General features: G+C 41.8%; 1 protein-coding gene across 1 annotated transcript in view; it reads right to left on the bottom strand.

Annotated features, from left to right (window-relative positions):
• Positions 1-24,912, bottom strand: part of EGLN1 (egl-9 family hypoxia inducible factor 1) — a 226,457-nt gene that overhangs the window by 55,160 nt on the left and 146,385 nt on the right. Inside the window, exon 3 of the mRNA XM_075862612.1 lies at positions 9,012-9,148. Coding sequence (XP_075718727.1) covers positions 9,012-9,148 — 137 coding nt within the window. The remainder of the gene's footprint in view (positions 1-9,011; positions 9,149-24,912) is intronic.

Genomic DNA, 24,912 nt, shown 5'->3' with positions numbered 1-24,912 from the left:
AAGGGCAGCGGATGGTGCAAAGTGAAAATTGAAATTTTCCACTGATATGCCATTTTAGTTCTGTGATCAGTTTGTGCCACTGAAAACAAATACCTCATAAAATGTAAAGCGGGTTCTCCCGGGTATAGCGATGCCATATATGTGGACACAAGCTGCTGTTTAGGCACGCTGTAGGGTTCAGAAGGGAGGAAGAACCATTTGGCTTTTGGACTGCAGATTTAGCTTGGTAATAGTTCTGTTTGGGGTTTTACTGGTATTGCAGTTTATAATGAGGGGGCATATGTAATCTGTGCAGAGTACATCAGAGGGTATAATAATGGGGTAAATTAATAATAATTCATAGATATGTGGCCAGTGTTGCACTGATAATTGGTGCCCGATCATATCTGCTTTTGGAACGATCTGCACATTTTGTGTTGTCATATTCTGAGAGCTTATTTGTTGGGGGACAATCTGTAGTTTTGATTGGAACCATTTTTGGGTACACACAATTTTTTGGGCAAGCAAGGTGACCAAAAACCAGCTATTCTGACAGTGTTCACCATGGGCTATAAATGAGAATTTTACTTTATTCTGCGGGCCGATACGATTACAGCAATACCAAATGTATATTGTTTTTTTAAGTTCTTCAGCCTTCGCACAATAAAATCACTGTATTTAAAAAATATATATATATATTTTTTGTGTCAACTAGGGTTGCACGATGCATTGGGGGTGTACGGCATAGAAATAATATCGATATTTCAAACAGTTCAATACCGTGTATGCATGTATTTCGATACTAAGCTATGCGGCTGCACAACTTAGAATGTAACCAGAGCGGAGCTGCAGCTGTGTAATACAGCCATTGCCCCGATCCTGACAAGTGTACACGCGCAGTCCGCATGATGTGATTTGGCCGGCGCTGCACTAATGAGAGCCAGGACTGAAGACAGAACATGGCGGGCACACTGCAAAACACCCCCAAGTTTGTTCTTCAGTGCCGGCGCCACCGCTCATTAGTGAAGAGCCGGTCGCATCGCCTCATGCTGACCGCGCGCAGACGCTCGTCAGGGGAGGGGCAATGGCTGTATTACACAGCCGCAGCACCACTCTAACGTCGGAGATCAGAGAAACCTCTGATCTCCACCGCTATTCCCTTGAATGCTGTGATCAAACCGGACTGCAGCATTCAAGGGGAAAATAAAAAGGGGGATGCCCTTTGGATCGCGTCACAGGAAATCCCTGTGATGCGATTGGGAGACAAACCATATACGGGAAGACAGCCCAGGGTCCACTGAAGGACCCCAGGGCTGTCTAACCATATTTCCTTTTTGGGCATACTGCCTGTGTACTATCAGTGTACAGATATATGCCAGTACATTAAAGTTTCAAAATAACAAAAAATAAAGTAATGTTAAAAATAAAAATGTACAAAAACTACATGCATGATTTACAATAAACATTAAAATAAAAAAGTCTTAGTACATACACACATTCGGTATACTCGCGACCGTAATAACCTGCACAACAAATTTAAACGTCATTTATGATGTGTACACTGTAAAAACAATAAAAGCTGCTTTCTTTCACTTAGGGCAGATACAGACGGACGTTGCGTTTTTGCGCGCGCAAACAACGCAGCGTTTTGCGCGCGCAAAAAACATTTGACAGCTGCGTGTGTCATCCGTGTATGATGCGCGGCTGCGTGATTTTCGCGCAGCCGCCATCATAGAGATGAGGCTAGTCGACGCCTGTCACTGTCCAAGGTGCTGAAAGAGCTAACTGATCGGCAGTAACTCTTTCAGCACCCTCGACAGTGAATGCCGAACACAATATACAGCAACCTGTTAAAAAAAAAAGAAAAAGTTCGTACTTACCGAGAACTTCCCGGCCGTTGCCTTGGTGACGCGTCCTTGGTGACGCGCCTCTCTTGACATCGGGACCCACCTCCCTGGATGACGCGGCAGTCCATGTGACCGCTGCAGCCTGTGCTTGGCCTGTGATTGGCTGGAGCTGTCACTTGGACTGAATTGTCATCCCGGGAGGTCAGACTGGAGGAAGAAGCCGGGAGTTATCTGTAAGTCAGAACTTCGTTTTTTTTTACAGGTTCATGTTTATTGGGATCGGTAGTCACTGTCCATGGTGCTGAAACAGTTTAACTCTTTCAGCACCCTGGACAGTGACTATCTCCGGACGTCGCGTACCGGAAATTTTTTTGCAGGGTTCGGCCAAAACGAGTTCGGCCGAACCCGGTGAAGTTTGGTTCGATTGTCCGGGTTCGCTCATCTCAAAGACACTCCATTTGGATGTTTGGAAACAGAAAAGCACGTGGTGCTTTTCTGGTTACATTCATCCTTTTGACAGCTGGTGCGCTGTTTCAGTTGGTTCGCACGGAAGTGCTTCCGTGCGACCTGCGTGGTTTTCACGCACCCATTGACTTCAATGGGTGCGTGATGCGCGAAATACGCGGAGATATTGAACCTGTCGCGCTTTCTGCGCAGCTGACAAACGCTGCGCAAAAAGCACGGACTGTGTGTACTGCCCCATAGACTTGTATTGGTCTGTGCGTGGCGCGTGAAAACCACGCGGCCCGCACGGACCGAATACACGCTCGTGTGAATCCCCCCTTAATGTGAGGCACGTGGTATTATGAATTTTAAATCTCCATGTGCCTCACATTAAAAGTAATTATTCCCTTCAGGTACCTGTTGTCCATTATGACTAAGAAACATGATGGGGTTAATGACTTTTAATGTGAGGCACTTGGAGTTTCAAAATTCATCACACCATGTGCCTCACATCAGAAAATGGAAGAACTTTTTTTTAAATTAATATTGTTGGAAAAGTATCGTTTTGGTATCGTGAATCGCAGTGCTACACAAAGTATCGGTATCGATGTCCAAATTCTGGTATCGTGACAACCCTAGTGTCGCCATATTCTGAGAGCCATAGCTTTTTTATTTCAGTCAAAAAAGCTGTGTAAGGGCTTGTTTTTTTCCAGGACGGGTTGTAGTTTTTATTTTTATTACATGTGACTTTTTAAACACTTTTTATTCCATGGTTTGGGAGGGGTGGCGACCAAAAAAATAGTGATTCTGGCATTGTTTTTATGGGGGTTTTTTTTGCGGTGTTCACCGTGCAGGAAAAATAAAAATGTTATAGTCTGGGTCGTTACGGACGCGGCGATACCAAATATGTGTAGTTTTTTTAACGTTTTCATTTTTTGCCTATAATAAAAGTCTTCTAATAGGAAAAAAGGCAGTGTTTGTTTTTGCACTTAACTTTTATAAACTTTTTTTTTTTTTTTATCCCACTAGGGGACTTGAAGGCCTGAACGTCTGATCTTTACTCTAATGCACTGCATTACCTACGTAGTGCAATACATTAGAGCTGTCAGTCATTCACTGACAGCAAGCCTATTATGTCCCATCTCTGGGCGGGGCCTAATAGGCTATCACACGTGGCAGACCAGGAGGCCATTATTAGGCCTCCTGTTGCCATAGTAACGATCGGCATCCTCACGATCACATCGTGTCGATGACGATCACTACAAACCACTAAGATGTCGCGATTGATTTTGATCGCGGCATCTAAGCGGTTAATGGCAAAGATCAGAGCTAGCTCCGTTCTAGCACACACGCAGCTGATATGGCAGGCTCAGTTTCTGAGCCTGCACCATGTTCCTTTTTGCGGCCGGAAGCCTTTTAGGCCCCGCGGCGGGGACCTAGCAGACTTCCATACTTGGCAGACATTAGGTTATTGTTAGGCTTCCGGTCTGCCAGAGGAGTCATCAGAACCCCGCAATGCAATTCCGATCTGCTAAGAAACATCATAGATGTAGAGCTCGCTTTTGAGCACTGCATCTAAGGGGTTAATCGGCCGGATCGGAGGCTAGCTCCGGTTCTGGCCATGCAGCAGGGTGTCCGCTGTAATATACAGCGGACACCCACTGGCGATGGTGCGAGCTCAGCTTCTGAGCCTGCATCAGCAACACAACCATACACAGATGAAATAAAACATGGCAGCACCCAGTAAAGTAAGAAACGGTTAATAAATAAAAAAAAGTGTGTTAAAATATAAATAAAAAGTCAATATAAAATTTTATTAAATAAAAACACATAAATTAATAAAAATAAATTAATGACACCTTTCCTTTAAAGTTGGAAATTTAAAAGACGTACAAACTATAAAATACAAGGATTACACACCCTGAAAGCGAAAGCACTCCCCAGACCCTATATATTTACTGAAAGCAGATAACCTGACAATTGCAGTTCTCTTGACGTGCTGTTGAAAGCCATGTCCTCCTTCACGTAAATTTGTGACAAACAGGAATTATTTTAAAAAAATTAATAAATTAAGGATTAGATAGGTATATCCTTTTTTATCCCCTATAAGAATTATAGTCCCAATCAATAATCGCAAATCCCTCAAGCTAATCGAATGCGTTAGCTAAAACTGATTGATCATGGGGTAGGGGGTTGATAACATTAACAGGTCATGTTAGGGCTCCCCTGGGATAATCTGAATCATAGAGCGACTGTAGGAGGATCACACATTTATGGGTATAGGGGAATATTTTATTATTCAGGTTTTATATGTGACAAAGCAAAAGAGTTAAAGGCTATTTACACATTCGAAAGCAATTTTTTTTAAATAAAAAATTGTGTGTATTGTACAACTTTATAATTCGCCTTTATTAAAAATTATTTTAACTCTTTGAGATACAGCTGCTCTGTATTCTGTATACAGAATAGCTGTATTGTGTGCGAAGGCCTGAATCCGTCAGGTCCACGGGACTGACTGGTTCAGTGTCAGCGGGTCCTACGTGTCTCTGACATGCAGGATCCACCTGTAATCGATCACATCTAAGTTATGAACTTAGGCTTTGTGCACATCTGCGAAGTCGACTACACTATTGCTTCCGGCAAAACTACGGGTCCAGTGCACAACAGAGACAAACGTAAACCATGGGCACCGGATCCGTCACCATTGAAGTCAATGTCAGTTTGTGTCTGTTCAGGGTCCCGTTCTGACGGAAAGCTCAGACGGAACGTCAAAACGGGACCCCAACGCAGATGTGAACAAAGTCTAAGATGTGATCGGTAAGATTCCGCTCTGGCAGGAGATTCCAGAATTAGCCGCTGACATCACTGTCTATATATTCCGCTCCTTTAAGGAGCTACAGCAGCGCTATCTGGAGGGGGGGGTGCCATGTGCCATCTACGAGGGGGTGGGTGCCGCTATCTACAGGGGGGTCAGAGGGAGACAGGAGTCCCTGGCCAGAGATCTCCACAGCTGAAAGCCCGATATCACAGTCCATATATGGATAGTCATGTCAAGGGCTTCCCCGGGCTCAGCGATCAAAGTAGCGCTGTGTGACTATTTACATCTTAAAATTATGAGAAATGTACTTTCTTTTTTCGGTGTTAATGCTATTGTGTTATGGATTGTAGTGTCGCAGAATGGCGGAATTTTGTAATTTGTTCCTATATCTTGACTCTGTGTTTCGTTATATCCAAAAATAAAAAAGAGATTTACAACAAAGTAGCGCTGTGTGCGGGGAATCCTCGATCAGGATCAGTTTTTACCGGGCGTTACAAGGATGGATTCATAAAAAACGTCCGATAAAAGCTGATCCATTGACTTCTATGGGAGCCGTGGGGCTGTCAAAACGGCCAAAAACAGGACATGTCCTATTTTTCGACAGCCAGTTTTCACGTGCCGTTAAAAAAACGGGCATGTGAATACACCCACAGAACTCTATAGTTCTGAAAACAGCCGTGTGAAGGCCGTTACAAAAACGTCCGTTGCACGGCCATTTATCACTGTCGTGTGAATGTAGCCCAACAGCTCGATGCCGCTGACACTGAACCCGTCAGTCCCGCGGACCTGACGGGTGAAGGATTCAGCGTAGGATACAGAGCAGTTGTATCTCAAAAAGTAAAAATTATTTTTAATAAAAACGAATTATAAATTGACACAAAACACAAACAAAATTGCTTTCAAAGGTTTACATAGCATTTAATTCACTGTACATGGGGTATGACTTAGTTAATACACTAATACAGTTTAATGAATACATCTTCCTTTAGCTTTGGTGATGCGCCAGACCTGCACATGTGATAATTAATAAGCTTGTTACATAAAGGATGACATAGTTACATAGTTACATAGTTAGTACGGCTGAAAAAAGACACATGTCCATCAAGTTCAACCAAGGGAAGGGAAAAGGGAAGGAAAAATTTCTACACATAGGAGCTAATATTTTTTTGTTCTAGGAAATTATCTAACCCTTTTTTAAAGCCATCTACTGTCCCTGCTGTGACCAGCTCCTGCGGTAGGCTATTCCATAGATTCACAGTTCTCACTGTAAAGAAGCCTTGTCGCCTCTGCAGCTTGAACCTTTTTTTCTCCAGACGGAGGGAGTGCCCCCTTGTTTTTTGAGCGGGTTTTACAAGGAACAGGATATCACCATATTTTTTGTATGTGCCATTAATATATTTATATAAGTTAATCATGTCCCCCCTTAGTCGTCTTTTTTCAAGGCTAAATAGGTTTAATTCTTTCAATCTTTCCTCATAACTTAAATTCTCCATGCCCCTTATTAGCTTCGTTGCTCTTCTTTGTATTTTTTCCAACTCCAGGGCATCCTTTCTATGAACTGGAGCCCAGAACTGAACTGCATATTCTAGATGAGGCCTCACTAATGCTTTGTAAAGTGGCATTATTACATCCCTGTCCCGCGAGTCCATGCCTCTTTTAATACACGACAATATCCTGCTGGCCTTTGAAGCAGCTGATTGACACTGCATGCTGTTATTGAGTTTATGATTTACAAGTACACCCAGATCCTTCTCAACAAGTGAATCCGCCAGTGTAGCGCCCCCTAGGACATATGATGCATGCAGGTTGTTCGTACCCAGATGCATAACTTTACATTTATCTACATTAAACTTCATTTGCCAAGTGGACGCCCAAACACTTAGTTTGTTTAAATCTGCCTGTAATTCATGAACATCTTCCATAGTCTGAACTATATTACATAGCTTGGTGTCATCTGCAAAAATAGAAATAGTGCTATTAATCCCTTCCTCTATATCATTAATAAATAAGTTGAATAATAGTGGTCCCAGCACTGAACCCTGGGGTACACCACTTATAACCGGTGACCATTCAGAGAAGGAATCATTGACCACAACTCTCTGGATACGGTCCTTGAGCCAATTCTCAATCCAATTACAAACTATATTTTCTAAACCTATAGTCCTTAATTTACCCATTAGGCGTCTATGGGGGACAGTGTCAAATGCCTTTGCAAAGTCCAAAAACACTAAATCCACAGCGGCCCCTCTGTCTAGACTTCTGCTCACCTCTTCATAAAAACAGATTAGGTTAGTTTGACAACTTCTGTCCTTAGTAAAACCGTGCTGGCTGTCACTTATAATGCTATTTATTGTCACATAATCCTGTATATAGTCCCTCAATAGCCTCTCAAACATTTTCCCCATGATGGATGTTAAGCTTACTGGTCTATAATTACCCGGGGAAGACCTAGAGCCCTTTTTGAAAATAGGCACCACATTTGCCCTGCGCCAGTCCCTTGGCACTATACCAGTCACTAGAGATTCTCTGAATATTATGAAAAGGGGGACAGAAATAACTGAACTAAGCTCTTTAAGAATTCTAGGGTGTAACCCATCTGGTCCCGGAGCCTTGTGCACATTTATTTTATTTCATTTAGCTTGGACCATCTCTACATTCATCCAATTCAGTATATCAACTGATATATTAACAGCACTGGCACCGGCTACATCAGCTGCTCTTTCTTCTGTTGTATATACAGAGCTAAAGAACCCATTTAGTAACTCTGCCTTCTCTTGATCCCCTGTGATCAACTCCCCATTACCATTATCTAGGGGTCCTACATGTTCAGACCTTGGCTTTTTTGCATTTATATGCTTGAAGAATTTTTTAGGATTTGTTTTACTATCCTTGGCCACCTGCCTTTCATTTTGTATTTTTGCTAATTTTATTACATTTTTACAGATTTTATTAAGCTCTTTATATTTTACAAAGGCTACAGCTGTACCCTCAGATTTGTATTTTTTAAATGCCCTTTTTTTGTCATGTATTGCCCCTTTCACAGAAGGTGTAAGCCATGTGGGGTTTAATTTGAGTCGTTTATACTTATTACCTGTAGGAATAAATTTTGCACTATAATAACTCAAAGTAGATTTGAAAATCTCCCATTTATCATTTGTTCCATTATTTGACATTAGTTCTTCCCAGTCTATATCCTGAATTGCAGCCCTCATCCTGGGGAAATTGGCTTTCTTAAAATTAAATGTTTTTGCCCTCCCAGCCTGCGTTTGTTTTTTACAGTATAGGTAAAATTTAACTATATTGTGATCACTGTTACCGAGGTTTTCACGAACATTGACATTCCCAACAAGATCTGCATTATTAGAAATTACCAGATCCAACAGAGCTTCACCTCTAGTCGGGTCTTCCACAAACTGGCCCATAAAATTTTCCTGCAACAGGTTGAGGAAATGTCTCCCCTTTGCAGTTGAAGCCGAACCATGACACCAATTAATATCCCGGAAATTAAAATCTCCCATTATCACTACAGTACCCGCCTGTGCAGCCCGCTCCATCTGTTTATATATCTGACCTTCCATCTCCTCAGTTATATTGGGGGGTCTATAGATTACACCAAAAGTAATTTTTTCAGTGTTTACCTCCCTTTCTAGTTCCACCCACAAGGTTTCAACGTCCTCTCAGTCTTCATCCACTATTGTCTATTTCTCACTCGCCTTCGTATCACTTCTCACATACAGACATACACCACCACCTTTCCTATTTGTCCTGTCTTTACGAAAAAAGTGAGAATAAGTGAGAATTTCCATTCAGAACAGATTACAGAACTCGGTCTCATTAAAAATACTCATTCCCTTTTTTTTTTTTTTTTTTTTTTTTTATAAACAGGGAAATCTATCAGCAGATAATACCTAAAAAAAAGTTACCTTGTAGCAAATGCCGCTTGAACTTCATGAGGATTGCGTCGATCCGACCAAAAAAACAGCAATCTGTCAAATTTTGGTTCAATATCCGCAAACTGAGATTTGCCTTCAGGAAATATTCGAAGTACACCTCCATTTACCTGTAGAAAATATATAATTAAATAAATAGTTACCATTTCAATTTAATTTAAACCTATGCAAAAACAGGTTGTTTTGCCTCTTACAAAATTTATGATTTTCATGCATATGAATGTCTGTGTTGCATCTAAGGGTATGTGCACACACACTAATTACGTCCGTAATTGACGGACGTATTTCGGCCGCAAGTCCCGGACCGAACACAGTGCAGGGAGCCGGGCTCCTAGCATCATAGTTATGTACGATGCTAGGAGTCCCTGCCTCTCTGCAGGACAACTGTCCCGTACTGTAATCATGTTTTCAGTATGGGACAGCAGTTCCACGGAGTAGCAGGGACTCCTAGCATCGTACAAAACTATGATGCTAGGAGCCCGGCTCCATGCACTGTGGTCGGTCCGGTACTTGAGGCCGAAATACGTCCGTCAATTACGGACGTAATTAGTGTGTGTGCACATACCCTATGGGTCATCCGTTTTTCTCATCCGTGTTTCTCCTCTGCAAGCACTGGCTTCAGTTTTTTTTTATTTCTTTTCTCTGCATATCTTTAGCAACTGATCCGTCATAAACCGAACAACGTGTGCTGTCAGTTATTTTTAGGAAATTTAGGTCCGCAAAAACAAACAATTATACGACATGCTGTAAGTTTCTCGCAACGGACACGTACTGCGTGGAGAAAAATGGAATGTGTGAACAGCTTTCTTGACTTGTTGTTCAGTGTGCTGTTCGTCATTAAAACTCACATTACACTGACGAAAAATAAGTTTGTGTGAATAAGGCCTAATGCATCTCTTTAAATTTTTATTAAGGGGAGAGAGAAACATGCCTTTTCTATGTATACAAATACAGCGCAACCAAAAAAAATAAAAAAATAATTCGAAATTTAAATGATTTTAGAAGATGATATAACTTATTCTTTTTTTGCATTAACGAACCCGTGATTGTGTTAGGCTATATTCACAAGTCAGTTAAAAACACTGCAGTTTTCAGAATAATGAAGTTCTATGGGTATATTCACACGGCCGTTCTTTTTAACGGCCCGATGGCCCCTATAGAAGTCAATTGATCAGTTTTTAACAAGCGATTTTTTTCAGAAAGCCATCCGTGTGACGACCGTCAAAATCGAATCATGCCCCTTACAAGGTTACTCAATTGTATCCGCATCCTTAGGATGCGGATACAATATACAGCGCTAGCAAGGCAAGGGAACTATTGTTTCCCTTCCTCGTCATTCAGCGCCATTGCATCATGACACTTGCGTTGTTCCGCTGGAGCAGGCCTGGTCAGAAGAGACCAGGCCTGCATTGCTGGAGTAGAGGACGGCGTGGGAATGAAGACAGGTGAGTGTGGCACGATCTACAGGGGGTGTGTGGCGCAATCTTCATGGGCAGGATGTGTGCACTATCCGCAGGGGGCACTGTGGTGGCACTATGTGGGCACTATCTACTGTGGCACTATGTGTGCACTGGCCATACTTATGTGGGCAATATCTACAGTGGACAGCTGTGGGGCATTATAATGCATCGGAGCAGCTACTGGGGCATTTTACTGTGAGGGAGCAGCTATGGGGGCATTATACTATGAGGAGGCAGCTGTGGAGGCATTATACGGAGAGCGGCAGCTGTGGGGACATTATAGCTAGCTTAATGTTCCAAAATTGGACACACATAAATAACTGGGCACAAAAAATATGGCAGCCTTAAAATTACCCAGTGTACATAATGGCAATTGAATCCTCAATTAATAAACAATAGGACAATACAATAGAATGCAGTAAAGCCAGCATTAGTAGGGGACAACACAACGCAATAAAATGCAAATATTAGAATCATAACCCATTGCATTCGATCAGTACCATGAATGCGGTTCCAAAAAACACAACAAAAATAAATAAAAATAATAATTTTGTTTAATTAATAACTGTGTAGTATACACACACATGTGAAACCCCAGATATCTTCTATCTTTCAACTGAATACCCTCTATATGGGTGATAATATATAAAAATCTAATATTATATATATTGTGTGATATATATACAGTTTAAATAGTATTTTATGAAATAACAAAACAATTAAGTACAATCTGTTATATGGGGAGCGAAGAAAGGCAGCGATGCGACAAAAGAATCTTCAAAGAAAAACAGCAATACAGCAATAAACCAGAAATTACAAATCAAGTTCAGCGAAACCCCGGACCCACCCGGTAACCTATCGCAGAAACCTACCCACCCCGCTAGACTAAACAAATGAACGAACATCCCCACTAAAGGGCCCCCCCCCCAGACCCACATCCTGCAAAAATGTCCCCTACAAAAACACCATCAGCGCTGTCCTCTGCGTCTCTTGAAAGGCCCTGCAAAAAGTGCAATTAACGCCCAATCAAATCTGGTGCCCCTATGAGAGGCACAAGAAAACACAGGAAGGAAGTAGAAGCTCAGTCCCTGTGTGAGGATCGCCGCACTGAGGGCCGAGGCTCGGTCAGTCCAACTCCTGAGTGAGGCGGGATAGGATGAACGAAATCAGGATATCATCCTCCTCTAATAAAGAACGGTGCCGGGGGTTCAGTCCAGTTCGGTAACCGCACCGGTGAGATCTCCAAAAACCGGAAGGCCTCCTCTAGGTCATCCAGAGATCGGACCGCAAACGAGTGCCCCTGCGAAGAATGATGTGGAAGGGGTGGCCCCATCTGTAAGTGGCTCCCGCCGCCTTAGTCGCCTCCAGCAATGGGCGGACAATCCTGCGCATAGAGAGTGTTAGTCTGCAAACATCCGCAAGACCGTAATCTCGGAACCATTGAAGGGAACGGCCCCTCTCCCAGGCTCTCCGGGCGATCTCCTCTTTTTACTTCTAGAAATGAACTCCACATATAACGTCCCGTGGACGATTACCATCTCTAGCCTGGGGGCCCGCCAGCCTGTGCACCCTATCCATCTCAATGGCCAAGTCACGTGGTTCTAAGGGAGAAGAAAAAGAGATACACGGCGCCACATAGTGCAAATAAAAGCGAGGGAGTACAAGGAGCAATAAGTAGGAATAATGCTCACCTTAGGTAGTGGATACCGTTTAAAGTATCTCAAGAGCCAGAAAGCTGCTGCCAGGTCCGTGCACATGCAAAACGAAGTTTGCTGTCAAAGAGGATCAATAATAAGAGAAAACAGGGGACCACCGGCGCTGCTATAAACAATGTCAAGGCAAGAGATGAATTATAATGTTTAATGAAAGAGGCTACGCGTTTCGACGCCGGACCGGCGTCTTCATCAGGCCAATACACATTGTGCGATGTGCACACGTTTAAATACACAGTTAAATGAGATGATTACCATTCAAAACACAAAAAAGAACGCCAATAGGGGCGGGTCAAAGGTCAGATGTATAGATAGTATAATGCTAATGCACAAAACAACGCATAAAAAAGTTTTTTCAGGGTAAACAGTGTATACATAGTTACACAGTGATTAATACAAATTAGAAAATGCAGAAAATAATAAAATAATAGCATATTAAGAACGAACCCCTACGATCAAAAACACCATGATATCTTCAAAAGTCCTTATATTGTTTAAATACAGGGTTCGTATGCTAAGCATTAGTGTAAAATTGCAATAGGCGTTCTATAAAATGAAGGATTACCGTAAGATAAAAGGAAATTTACAGAGCGTCCTTAGGTTCCTAAGTAACGCTAAAATACGGTGGCCGAAAAGGGACATATCACTAAATGGACCGCATTTGGAACGCAAGCACGTCCTCAACAATCACATGGGCAATGAGCCGCAAGGTGAAACGCAGGAACTTACGGATATCGTCAAGCCAATATAAAGGGAGAAGAATACAAAATGTAAGTAGAAGGACTAATTTAAAAATATGAGTGCAATAAAATGATGATCGGTTACTTTTGTTAAGTAAAATATACTCATTAAAAATAGTGTAACTGTATTAGAGAGAGGCGATAAAGGTGTATATATTCAAACCGCCTATAAAATATAACATAAGAGAACGAACAAAACTAACATTACTCAATAAAGTAGTAACAGCAGTACAATTACACCTAATGTATCAAAAAAATGCATTTTTATATATATATTAGATTATTCAAGAGACGTTTCAGTGAGGTCATTCAAACCACTAGGGTGTAAAGTCTCAAGTTTGAAAATCCAGAAATTTTCTCTCTGCTTTAGCCTATTAAACCTATTTGGCACATCTAATGGGATTTGTTCTATTGGTGTTATAACTATATTTTCAAAATTGCACTTATGTTGAAAAGCACAGTGGCGAGACACACTGTGTTTAAGAAAACCTTGCCTAACATTAAAACGATGTTTATTAACCCGATTTCTCAACGTTTGGGTAGTTCGACCTACGTATTGTAAACCACAGGTACAGTGTAACAAATAAACTACGTATGAGCTCCCACAATCTAAATGATTTTTAATGGGAAAAATAGCTCTAGTTTTAAATGAGGAGAATTCAACTACTTTATCAGAGATATTAACGCAACAAAGGCATCTCTTATGCCCACAGGAAAAAGACCCTTTATTAACTGACAAAGGATCTATAATTTTCTTTTTAATATCAGGTAGTTTACTAGGTGCTAATATGTTTCTCAGGGTTTTAGATCTTCGGAACGTAATTAGCGGTTTTTCTGGGAGCAAGGGTTTAAGGAAGGGATCACTAGTCAAAATGTGCCAATGTTTCAAAAAAATAGATCTAATATGTTTGCTACCTTTATTAAAAGACGTGATGAAGTTTAAATTGTATTCAGGTGGTTTGACTTTTTTACTATCGGTACCGTTAGGTACTGTTGTTTGAATACATTCTAGTTGGGTCATGCCTCTAGCTCTTGATTCTGCCCCTTTAATCAGAGTCCTAGGAAAACCTTTTTCTATGAACCTTTTATTTAGGATATCACACTCTTTATTAAAACTACGATCATCAGAGCAATTCTTTCTTATTCTACGGAATTGGCCGAAAGGGACATTTTTAAGCCAAGGAGTGTAATGGGCACTCCTGAAATCCAGATAGCTATTTACGTCCACACTTTTAAAATGAGTATTGGTAGAGAAATGTTTGCCATTATTAGTTATCGTAAGATCTAAAAAGTCAATAGTGGTCCCCGAAAAAGTATACGTAAAATTTAAACCAAAATTATTATTATTTAAAAGGTCCATAAAAGCAATAGCAGAGGTCATGTCACCCTTCCAAATAAAAAATAAATCGTCAATATAACGTTTATAAAAGACGATATTGTTAGAAAAATTATGTGCATTCGTAATATGGGATTCCTCAAAACAACCCATATACAGGTTAGCGTAAGAGGGTGCGAACCGCGAGCCCATTGCACACCCCTTTACCGGTCTATAAAAATAATTGTCAAATGTAAAAACATTGTGTGTTAAGATGAAATCTATGCATTCAATAATAAAATTAAGCTGTTTATTAGAAAAACGAAGGTCCGATATGAGAAAAGAGGAGATGGCTTCCATACCAAGAGTGTGTGGAATGTTGGTATACAAAGAGGACACATCAGCAGTTAAAAAACTCAGTTCAGATATGTCACAGTTAGATTGTAATACAAAAAGCTCCCTAATCAATTGAGTGGAGTCCTTAAGGAAGGAAGGTAAATTTAAAACGAATGGTTGTAAGTGGATATCAATAAAATGGGACAAGTTATTAGTAAGAGATCCTATTCCAGAGATAATAGGTCTACCTGGCGGGTTTGACAAGGACTTATGTATCTTTGGGAGATGATACATGAAAGGGGTAGCAGGAAAAGGTACAGTGAGAAAACTCCTCTCTTTTTTGCTTAATAAATCGTCATTAAAAGCTGACTCAATGAGTGTTTTATATTCATGTTCATACTTCGGAATAGGGTTAAAAGTAAGTTTTTCATAAAATAATGTGTCCGATAGTAATCTCAAAGCTTCGTCAACATAATCTCCTCTGTCTTGTACCACGATACCACCCCCTTTATCCGCAGAGCGTATAACTATATCAGACATTTTTTGCAACTTTCTCAAGGATATACGCTGAGATTTAGACAAATTATCAGAGGTATTGGAAAACTGTTCTATAGTCTTAAAATCATTGCTAATTAAATTTGAAAATATTTCGATTGCCGGACCCCGATGATGGAGAGGATAAAATCCAGACTTAGGTTGTACATTGGTTCTTACAGGCAAGGTAGTATCTAATGGAAGAGTGGCCAGGGGGGGCGCAGAGGGAGATATGGCAAAGTGACGTTGGAGGGTCAGCTTACGCAAAAATTTATTAAGATCCATAAAAAGGTCGAATTCATCAGGGGAAGATGTGGGGCAGAAGGATAATCCTTTAGAAAGTAAGCTAAGTTCATTGTCATTAAAGATGTGTTTAGATAAATTAAAAATTTTTACTGAATCAATCTGTATTTTTTCTTTGGTGAAAGGGGAAGGGTCCTTATGTTGACTTCTACCCCCTCTACAACCTCTGAATCTACTTCTAATTTTCTTTTGGATGAGGAATTTGGAATTTTTTGAAAATAAGTGCTGATGTTCTGAGTCTTTGAGTGAAGAGATATAGGTGGATGGGCATCTTGGGGTAGGAGAATGGGGCTGATGGGGGGCATGGTGGGGTGAGCAGTCAAACATAAAAAAGAGGAGGTGGGATTAGTAGACTCGGGAAAGAGGATGAGATCATCGGATTTTGAAACCAAAGGAAAAGGGTGGATGATGGGTGAATTGGAAGAGGGGGGATTGGTTGAACATATAGTAATGTCTATGGAATCATTAAAAAAGGAAGTGTCAGATGAGAATCCAGGAGGTGTATCTGGAATGAGACTAAGTAATTTTAAATGTGCATCTAAATCATGAGACCTAAAAGCATGCTGCGGAATTAAACCCAAGGGCAAGGAGCAGGATGTAGGTTGAATATGAGGACAATTTTTACTGGCACTAGATAAAGAGTGAGAATTGGCATTAACTGGACTAGCCAGAGATGGAATAATGCAGGGAAGGGCACAAGTAGTTGTAGCTGAGTCATCAAAAATGTGTCGTCTAGGGGAATAGAACTCCCTGGCGCCTTGTTTGAAATCTGATCTAGATATTGCAGTAGCACAGTTACCGTGGTTTGCACGTTTAGGCAAAGGTCTTTTAGTAAGTAAAGGTACACCCAATGTTTTAATAAGTGTTTTGGGAGTGTTCATAGGAGGGAATAGTTTAGTGGTCATAGGACGCATTATGGTCCAATCACCAAGTATATTATTTAGGTAATCTTTCCTATCCCTTTCAAATTTACGCATTTTTTTGGAAATTAAAGTTTTTTCAAAGACATGCAAACGATCCAAGGTGGAGTGTTCTAATTTTTTAAAATCAGGATGTAGGCAAAAAGGATCAAACTGGCTAATGAGATCCTCTATGGTGGAAGCAATTGTTAGGCATAATTCGGACCTTTTGTATATCAGGCGGTCAATAAATCCCATACTGCAGTGTTCAATGTATTTGAACCAATTATCGCTAAAATCCTGATCAGCAGGATATGGTGAATTAAAAAACAATCTCAGGCCCCTAGGAGCAATCTTCTCAGATACATAACGATTTAAAAAATAACAATCTATGCTGTGAAACGCTTCTTCTTTAAGCATGTCCTCCAAACGTAAGAAGAGTTCAGTCATAGCTTTGGTTTGTTCAAGGTCTATAGGTACATCCGATAATATTGCGTCAACAGAACTCGAGTTCACACTTGTCATTTGTGTTATTAGAGACTCCAGGGTTTTAACCCTCATCGTAATAGATTCCAACATGACCGAGTAAGAAAAGTAAACTCAACAGCAGTAGTCTGGGTCGTAGAAGTTTCTTATGACAGTAATAAGGTTATACAAAAAGAATAATGGAATAGGCAGCCTGTGTGCAAGGCTCTACACAGCGATAACTGTGTCCAAAGTAGAAATCCTTGATGGACCCGAGACGATACACCCAAGGACTAGGTGTGTCAACCGCCCAGCACGATGTACTAAGGGAGAAGAAAAAGAGATACACGGCGCCACATAGTGCAAATAAAAGCGAGGGAGTACAAGGAGCAATAAGTAGGAATAATGCTCACCTTAGGTAGTGGATACCGTTTAAAGTATCTCAAGAGCCAGAAAGCTGCTGCCAGGTCCGTGCACATGCAAAACGAAGTTTGCTGTCAAAGAGGATCAATAATAAGAGAAAACAGGGGACCACCGGCGCTGCTATAAACAATGTCAAGGCAAGAGATGAATTATAATGTTTAATGAAAGAGGCTACGCGTTTCGACGCCGGACCGGCGTCTTCATCAGGCCAATACACATTGCGCGATGTGCACACGTTTAAATACACAGTTAAATGAGATGATTACCATTCAAAACACAAAAAAGACCGCCAATAGGGGTGGGTCAAAGGTCAGATGTATAGATAGTATAATGCTAATGCACAAAACAACGCATAAAAAAGTTTTTTCAGGGTAAACAGTGTATACATAGTTACACAGTGATTAATACAAATTAGAAAATGCAGAAAATAATAAAATAATAGCATATTAAGAACGAACCCCTATGATCAAAAACACCATGATATCTTCAAAAGTCCTTATATTGTTTAAATACAGGGTTCGTATGCTAAGCATTAGTGTAAAATTGCAATAGGCGTTCTATAAAATGAAGGATTACCGTAAGATAAAAGGAAATTTACAGAGCGTCCTTAGGTTCCTAAGTCACGTGGTTGGTCCAGTAGCTTGTTAAAGATATGCATCGTAAAGGCCATCCGGGGGTACAGATTCTGGTATGCCTCTAAGCTTCAGGTTGGTAAGTCTCCCCGTTTTCAACATCATCCAATGCAAAGAAAAGTCCCGTAGTTGCGAGGCTTGAGTGGCCAAGGACTGTGAAAGGACCGAGATGTCCAAGGAGGATATGGAGTTCTGACGCTCCAGTGTCTCCACCCTCGTGGCCAGGGCACGCACCTCCTGCGATGCAGCACCAATGGCCTGGTCATGCTTTTCCTCTAGCCGGGAGAGGCGTAGATCCAGATCTGATTTGGTGGGCAACTCCCACACCATTTCCCAGAGTTCCGCCAAGGTTCGTTCCACAGAAAGCGGGGGACCCTGAGAAGGGCCTGATTGATGTTCCCCTAATCCCGCCGACGGGGAGAGTGACCCCCTTAGAATAGCAGGCGTCCCCTGACTCATCAACCAGTCCTGTGGGGGGGGGGGGACTGCCGCTGCTCGGCCGGAAAAGATGGTGACGAGATCGCCCTGCCTGGCGGGGCCATGAGCTCCACACCCTGCCTGGGTACTGACTGGGACTGCATGGGTGGAAAGTCCTCTACCAGAGCCGGAGGAGCCGACCCTGGGGAGTCTGTAGCACACTGACCTCTCTCTGACGTCGTCGTGTCAGCTCCAGGATCCCAAGAACAGCTGCCGGTCTGTGCCTGACCAGAGGGAGAGGGAGGCGGCAGAATCTGGGTGCGGCCTGCAGGAGGAGTTTTGGAGCGCCGCGGCAAGGTTCCGTCCAGCGTGGACCGAAGGTACCTGCCGATGGACGAGGTGCCAGAAGTGACCGGAAGGTTCCTGCGACTTCTCCCCTTCGTCATAGTCAGTCGAGGGCCGGTAAGTAAGCCCTTTTGGGGCGATTTTCTGATTGATGGATCTGGAGCTCCAGCGATACACGTCCTCACACCGCCATGCCTAAGCCACGCCCCAACCTTTTTATTAAAAAAAAAAAAAAGACTTTCAAATGTGTACATAGCCTTTAAAACAGAATTATAAAAAGAAAAAAAAACATGGCTGATGGAGATGGCAGGAAATGCTGTGCTGCTGTCACTCCGTGTAAAACCATGGTCCTGTTGTGGGGGGTGGTAGCCCGAATACTGGGCATAGGGCACGTGCTGTTGGAACATTCCTCTGAAAATAGGGGCTGTGACGTGTCCTGCAGGTATCACCTCTGCTGGCTTGGCCGTGGTGGTGGTAGAGGCGCTGGTTGTGCTCCCTTACCAATGTTGCAGAAGTATTCCACTGCGTGAATCAGCTTAACACCTCAACCACCCCAATAGAGTATTCTGGCATCTAATCTGCCGCTCCTGTCGGATCTTTTTTAGCAGCTCAGCCAGGCTGCGGAAGAACATATCCTCCCGCGTGTTAGGGGTCCGGATCCTCAGATGTACCAACTCCTGTGTGTCAATCTGAGTTCTGGTATCCGGAGTGGCATGTGTGGGTGCCATATTACCCACCCTGCGACGCACAGGTGCTCCGGAGGGCGGTGGGTTTTCTTCCGTTGCCTCTAATAAAGCTGGGTTGGCGTCTGATGCGGACTGTCAGGCTGGTTGGTGTGGAGTCAGTAGTAGTGAATGTTGACTGCAGAGGCACAGCTTCCGGCTGAGTCCACCTTTGGTTGGAGGAGATTGTCCCTTGTTCTAAGTAATAATAAAATCAGATGTATACATATTACACACAATCCACATAGCAGAAATAGACTAGACGGATAGAAGCATACTTGGTACCAGGGGACATAGCATAGAACTATGCATCACTAGAGAAGTATATGCAATGTATACTTATGGGCCAACCTCCATTACATTTAACTTGAACTGCAGCTGCTGGGTATTTAGAAATGGGCGTTTTGCCTTGGGACCGTCACCACTCTACCCCTTATCTTTCAGTTCCCGATGGAACTGGTCCCGGCAGGTGTTCCATCGAGTTTTAATCTCGTCCACTAGAAGAAGAAAAAAAAAAAGACATAAAATCACATTAAAAATACTACGTGGCTGCAAAGGGTGAAGGGCCAAAGGTATTGCATGATACTTACAGAGCCTTTTTCGCTGTGACCTGGTCATCTTCCCCCTCTTCTCTGCATGGCGTTCCACTCCCGTGTCTTCCCAGGCCTGGTCTTTCAGGTTGCGGTCCTGGTACCCACCCTGCAGCATATTCCAAATGCATGGGCGGTCATGCAGAAGGGTGATTCGTTTTTTAATTTGAACTACAGAGAATTACATCCTCTCTCTGAAGTCTGCTGTGTAATGTTCCTAAAGTGTTGTTTGTTCAGTCTTCGTCTGGGAAAGTCCCTAGTGTTGCTAGGTAACCTGTTTGCAATTGCAGATACACATGGACGACAACCGTATGTCTTCCGAAATTTCCAAGGTCCCATAGACTTCTATTGACGAGTCAGTGACGCAATTACGGACAGTATAATGACATGTTCTGAGTTTTCACCAAGGATCGCAGCCCCAGCCCGGATCAGTAATAAGCACGGACTTGTGCATTGGTCCATTGAAATTAATGGCTCCGAAATGTACCTGCAAAAAAAGTGGTTAAATTGCAGCCACAAAAATACGGTTGTGTGCATGAGGCCTTACGTCTTGTTTGGCTTTATGAAGGAGGTGCATTGTTGGATGGTTCCCATCTCCCCTACATCAGAAGACTGACCTTATAGACCTGTTCCCCCAGAAAATGGACTTGCTTATTATATTGTTAAGTAATGTATTTGATCTATAATGTGGACGCTCCTCTATTTGTATTCATTCAACTTTTGTTCAGGCTTTAATGTTTCGTTTTTGGTGGCAGTATTTTCCGTTATTTATTATTTATATAATTTTTTTTAAATATATTACAACCAATATAGAGGGTATTCAGTCATAAGGTAGGAGATATCTGGGTTCTCACATATGTATATACTACAGAGTTAAACAAAATTATTATTATTTTATTTGTGTTTTTTGTAAAGGATTCATGGTACTGATCAAATGCAATTTGCATTTTATTGTGTTGTCCCCTACTAACGCTTGCTTTACTGTATCCTATTGTTTATTAATGCTGGCTTCATTCAGGATTCAATTGCCATTATGTACACTGGATCATTTTAAGGCCATTGACTTTTATGTCAATAGCATTATGCGTGTCCAATTTTGGAGAATTCAGAGATCGTCTTTTAGAATATAAACGAACATATTTACTATTTTGTGTCTTGTCTAGTACGACGCTTGCTTCAATTTGTCGCAAGTGTGTCACATATCCCCTGGCCATTAAAACACTTCTCTTAATATATATATTTGTTTTCATTTTTTCACTTTTTCTTACCATAATGCTATTCTTGTGGTGTGATTCATTTGATGTTATACTCGCCTAAAAAAAAATTGTGCGGAGGTGCCTTGCACTCCAGAAATGCACGGGGGTGCGACCGCTTCTCCGCACAGCTTTCTGCGCAGGCTCAAAGTGGCTATACCGCTTGACGTGTGCACTGTGCGGGCACTGGGTTGTGTCACATTCACTTATATATTTATTTTTCTACATAACTATAGATTTTGACTTCCGGTATGTGGTTCTGGTAAAATACTTTTTTTTTAGTTTATGCCTTTGAGCATACAGGGATATTTCTTATCATCTGGACTTTGTAGTGTGCTGGTTTTTATTACTGATTATTGTCTGGACTCTGTAGTACTTCTCATTGTTTGGACTTTCTAGTGCGCAGATTTGGATTACTGCTTATTGGCTGGACTTTGTGACAATTCTTATCATCTGGACTTTCTAGTGCGCCGATTTCCATTACTGTGCTTGTGTTAGGCACTCCACTGACGTGTTTGGTTCTATGTTGATTCTGCTAACATATGTATACTTGACATATGTATACTTGCAGGTAGGGGCCTACATTTCACACATTTTATTCACCTGGTCGGCACAGACCTCTCAGCAATCCTCGTGGGAAATCGGGAATTGCACTGCCGCCTATTTTTGTTTACAAATCCTGACTTGTAGAGCCATATTTTGCAACCTGACTTTAACCCCTTCCCCCTGCTGGCATTCTGGGCCCTAATGTCCAAGCCATTTTTTAGATTTTTCCATTGTCACATTCGAAGAGCTGTAACTTTTTTATTTTTGCGTCGGCATAGCTGTATAAGGTCTTGTTTTTTGCGGGACGACTTGCAGTTTTTATTGGTACCATTTGAGAGTAGATGCGACTTTTTGATCACTTTCTATCACATTTTTTTTAAGTCAGGATTAACAGAAAACAGCAATTTTTCCATTGTTTTTTATTTTATTTTTTACGGCGTTCACAGTGCGGGTTAAATAATGTAACAGCTTTATAGTCGGGGTCGTTACGGACGCGGCGATACCAAATATGTGTAACTTTTTTGCTTTATTGTAGTTTTTTTTAATAGTAAAGCATTCTGTAAGGGGAAAAGCTGGGTTTTTCATTTTTTTTTTAATTAACTTTATTAAACTTTTTTTACTTTTTTACTAGTCCCACTAGGGGACTTCCCTATCCTCCGATCGCTATTATAATACACTGCAATACTTTTGTATTGCAGTGTATTACTGCCTGTCCGTTTAAAACGGACAGGCATCTGCTAGGTCATGCCTGCGGCATGATCTAGCAGGCATTCGCTGCAGGCAGACCTGGGGGTCTTTATTAGACCCCCGGCTGCCATAGAAGACACAGACACTCGGCGATTTCATCGCCGGGTGTCAGTGAGATGAGAGGGAGCTCCCTCCCTCTCTCCAAAACCATTCAGATGCGGTGCTCGCTATTGTGCACCGCATCTGAAGGGTTAAACAGGTGAGATCGATACTAATATCGATCTCACCCGGCAGAGCAGGGACGCCCCCAGCCCTCAGCTGCTTCTGGCAGCTGAGAGCAGGGAGATTTCACGGCTCCCTGCTCTGTTTACTTTATTCTAATGCAGCGACGTAGTTTGGCGGCGCTCTAGAATAAAGCCCACTAATGACCGCCGTAAAAAGACGTATCGGCGGTCATTAAGGGGTTAAATGTACAGGGTGGGCCATTTATATGGATACACCTAAATAAAATGGGAATGGTTGGTGATATTAACTTCCTGTTTGTGGCACATTAGTATATGGGAGGGGGGAAACTTTTCAAGCTGGGTGTTGACCATGGCGGCCATTTTGAAGTCGGCCATTTTGTATCCAACTTTCGGTTTTTCAATGGGAAGAGGGTCATGTGACACATCAAACTTATCGAGAATTTCACAAGAAAAACAATGGTGTGCTTGGTTTTAATGTTACTTTATTCTTTCATGAGTTATTTACAAGTTTCTGACCACTTATAAAATTTGTTCAAAGTGCTGCCCATTGTGTTGGATTGTCAATGCAACCCTCTTCTCCCACTCCTCACACACTGATAGCAACACCGCAGAAGAAATGCTAGCACAGGCTTCCAGTATCCGTAGTTTCAGTTGCTGCACATCTCGTATCTTCACAGCATAGACAATTGCCTTCAGATGACCCCAAAGATAAAAGTCTAAGGGGGTCAGATCGGGAGGCATTTCTTCTGCGGTGTTGCTATTAGTGTTTGAAGAGTGGGAGAAGAGGGTTGCATTGACAATCCAATACAATGGGCAGCACTTTGAACACATTTTATAAGTGGTCAGAAACTTGTAAATAACTCATGAAAGAATAAAGTAACGTTAAAACCAAGCACACCATTGTTTTTCTTGTGAAATTCTCGATAAGTTTGATGTGTCACATGACCCTCTTCCCATTGAAAAAACTAAAGTTGGATACAAAATGGCAGACTTCAAAATGGCCGCCATGGTCAACACCCAGCTTGAAAAATTTCCCCCCTCCCATATACTAATGTGCCACAAACAGGAAGTTAATATCACCAACCATTCCCATTTTATTTAGGTGTATCCATATAAATGGCCCACCCTGTATTATTATTTAAACAGGCTTTTTACTACTAGGACCTCAGACCTTACAAAGCCGGCAGTCCAGTGATACGCGTGGGGTCTTTTGGTCCTCATGGTGATATAGCCACCGCCATCCCTCTCATGGTTGTAGTTTAATATACTTTATTAGTTCATTGTATATGTTGATACCTTGCATTGTCACAGGGGTTTTAACTGCAAACATTGTTGCAGAGAGACATGTTTGTTTACATAGGGGTATTTTAACCCAGGATGCATATCTCATACATTGTTTTCTATCTGATCAGTGGTATATGCTAAATTTTCCCATGAGTGATCGTCCTGTGGCCTAGCTAGGGCCGGGACTGGGGTGCAGCATACATATATGCATTTTTAAGTGTTTTTAGATTGTCTGTTTGCTTTATGCCTTGCATTTTTTGCGTATTTTGTATTGGGGTAATAAAGTGATTTCATTTATATTTAGATGTGCAGTCTGCTACATGGGTGTCCTTGCTTTACACATTTTTTTAAATGTTTATTGCACACGTTGACTTTCACTCTTCCAATACCAGTTCCCGCTACTCTCTTTATTATTTAAATACCTATTGGCATCAACTTGCCTAAAGTATGACCTTGCGCTTTAGGAGTAATTTTTTTAAATATATATTTTATTATACCACCATACCATAAATTCTATTAAGTAGAAAATGCCACCCAGAACTTTACAAATCAAGTGCCCTAATGTAATTTTGCATCCAAGTGTTAAGTTCTGTAAAAACAAATTTTAAAACATTTTTTTGGCCCAACTAGAGCCTTTAGGGTTGTTTAATCCCATTTATATTGCAGTTACTTCTCACAAATGTCTATCTAATGCTGGGTTCACATTGTGCTTTTTTAGGTGGCTTTTTTTTTGGGGGGGGGGGGTAGATAAACCCCATGTCTCTCAACGAGAGTTCACCAACCAAAAAGCGCATGTTAAAAACACAGCGTGTTTACTACTTTTACTAGCTGGGCTTTCTGACGAGAAGTATCATCCACTTCTCTTCAGAACGCCCAGCTTCTGGCAGTGCAGACACAGCGTGTTCTCGAGAGATCACGCTGTGACGTCACTCACAGGTCCTGCATCGTGTCAGACGAGCCGGCACC

Source organism: Rhinoderma darwinii, chromosome 4, assembly GCF_050947455.1.
Source record: "Rhinoderma darwinii isolate aRhiDar2 chromosome 4, aRhiDar2.hap1, whole genome shotgun sequence".
Taxonomy (NCBI): Eukaryota; Metazoa; Chordata; class Amphibia; order Anura; family Rhinodermatidae; genus Rhinoderma; species Rhinoderma darwinii.
The sequence above is the reverse complement of the archived record's forward strand: the minus strand, read 5'-3'. Positions and strand labels throughout refer to the sequence as shown.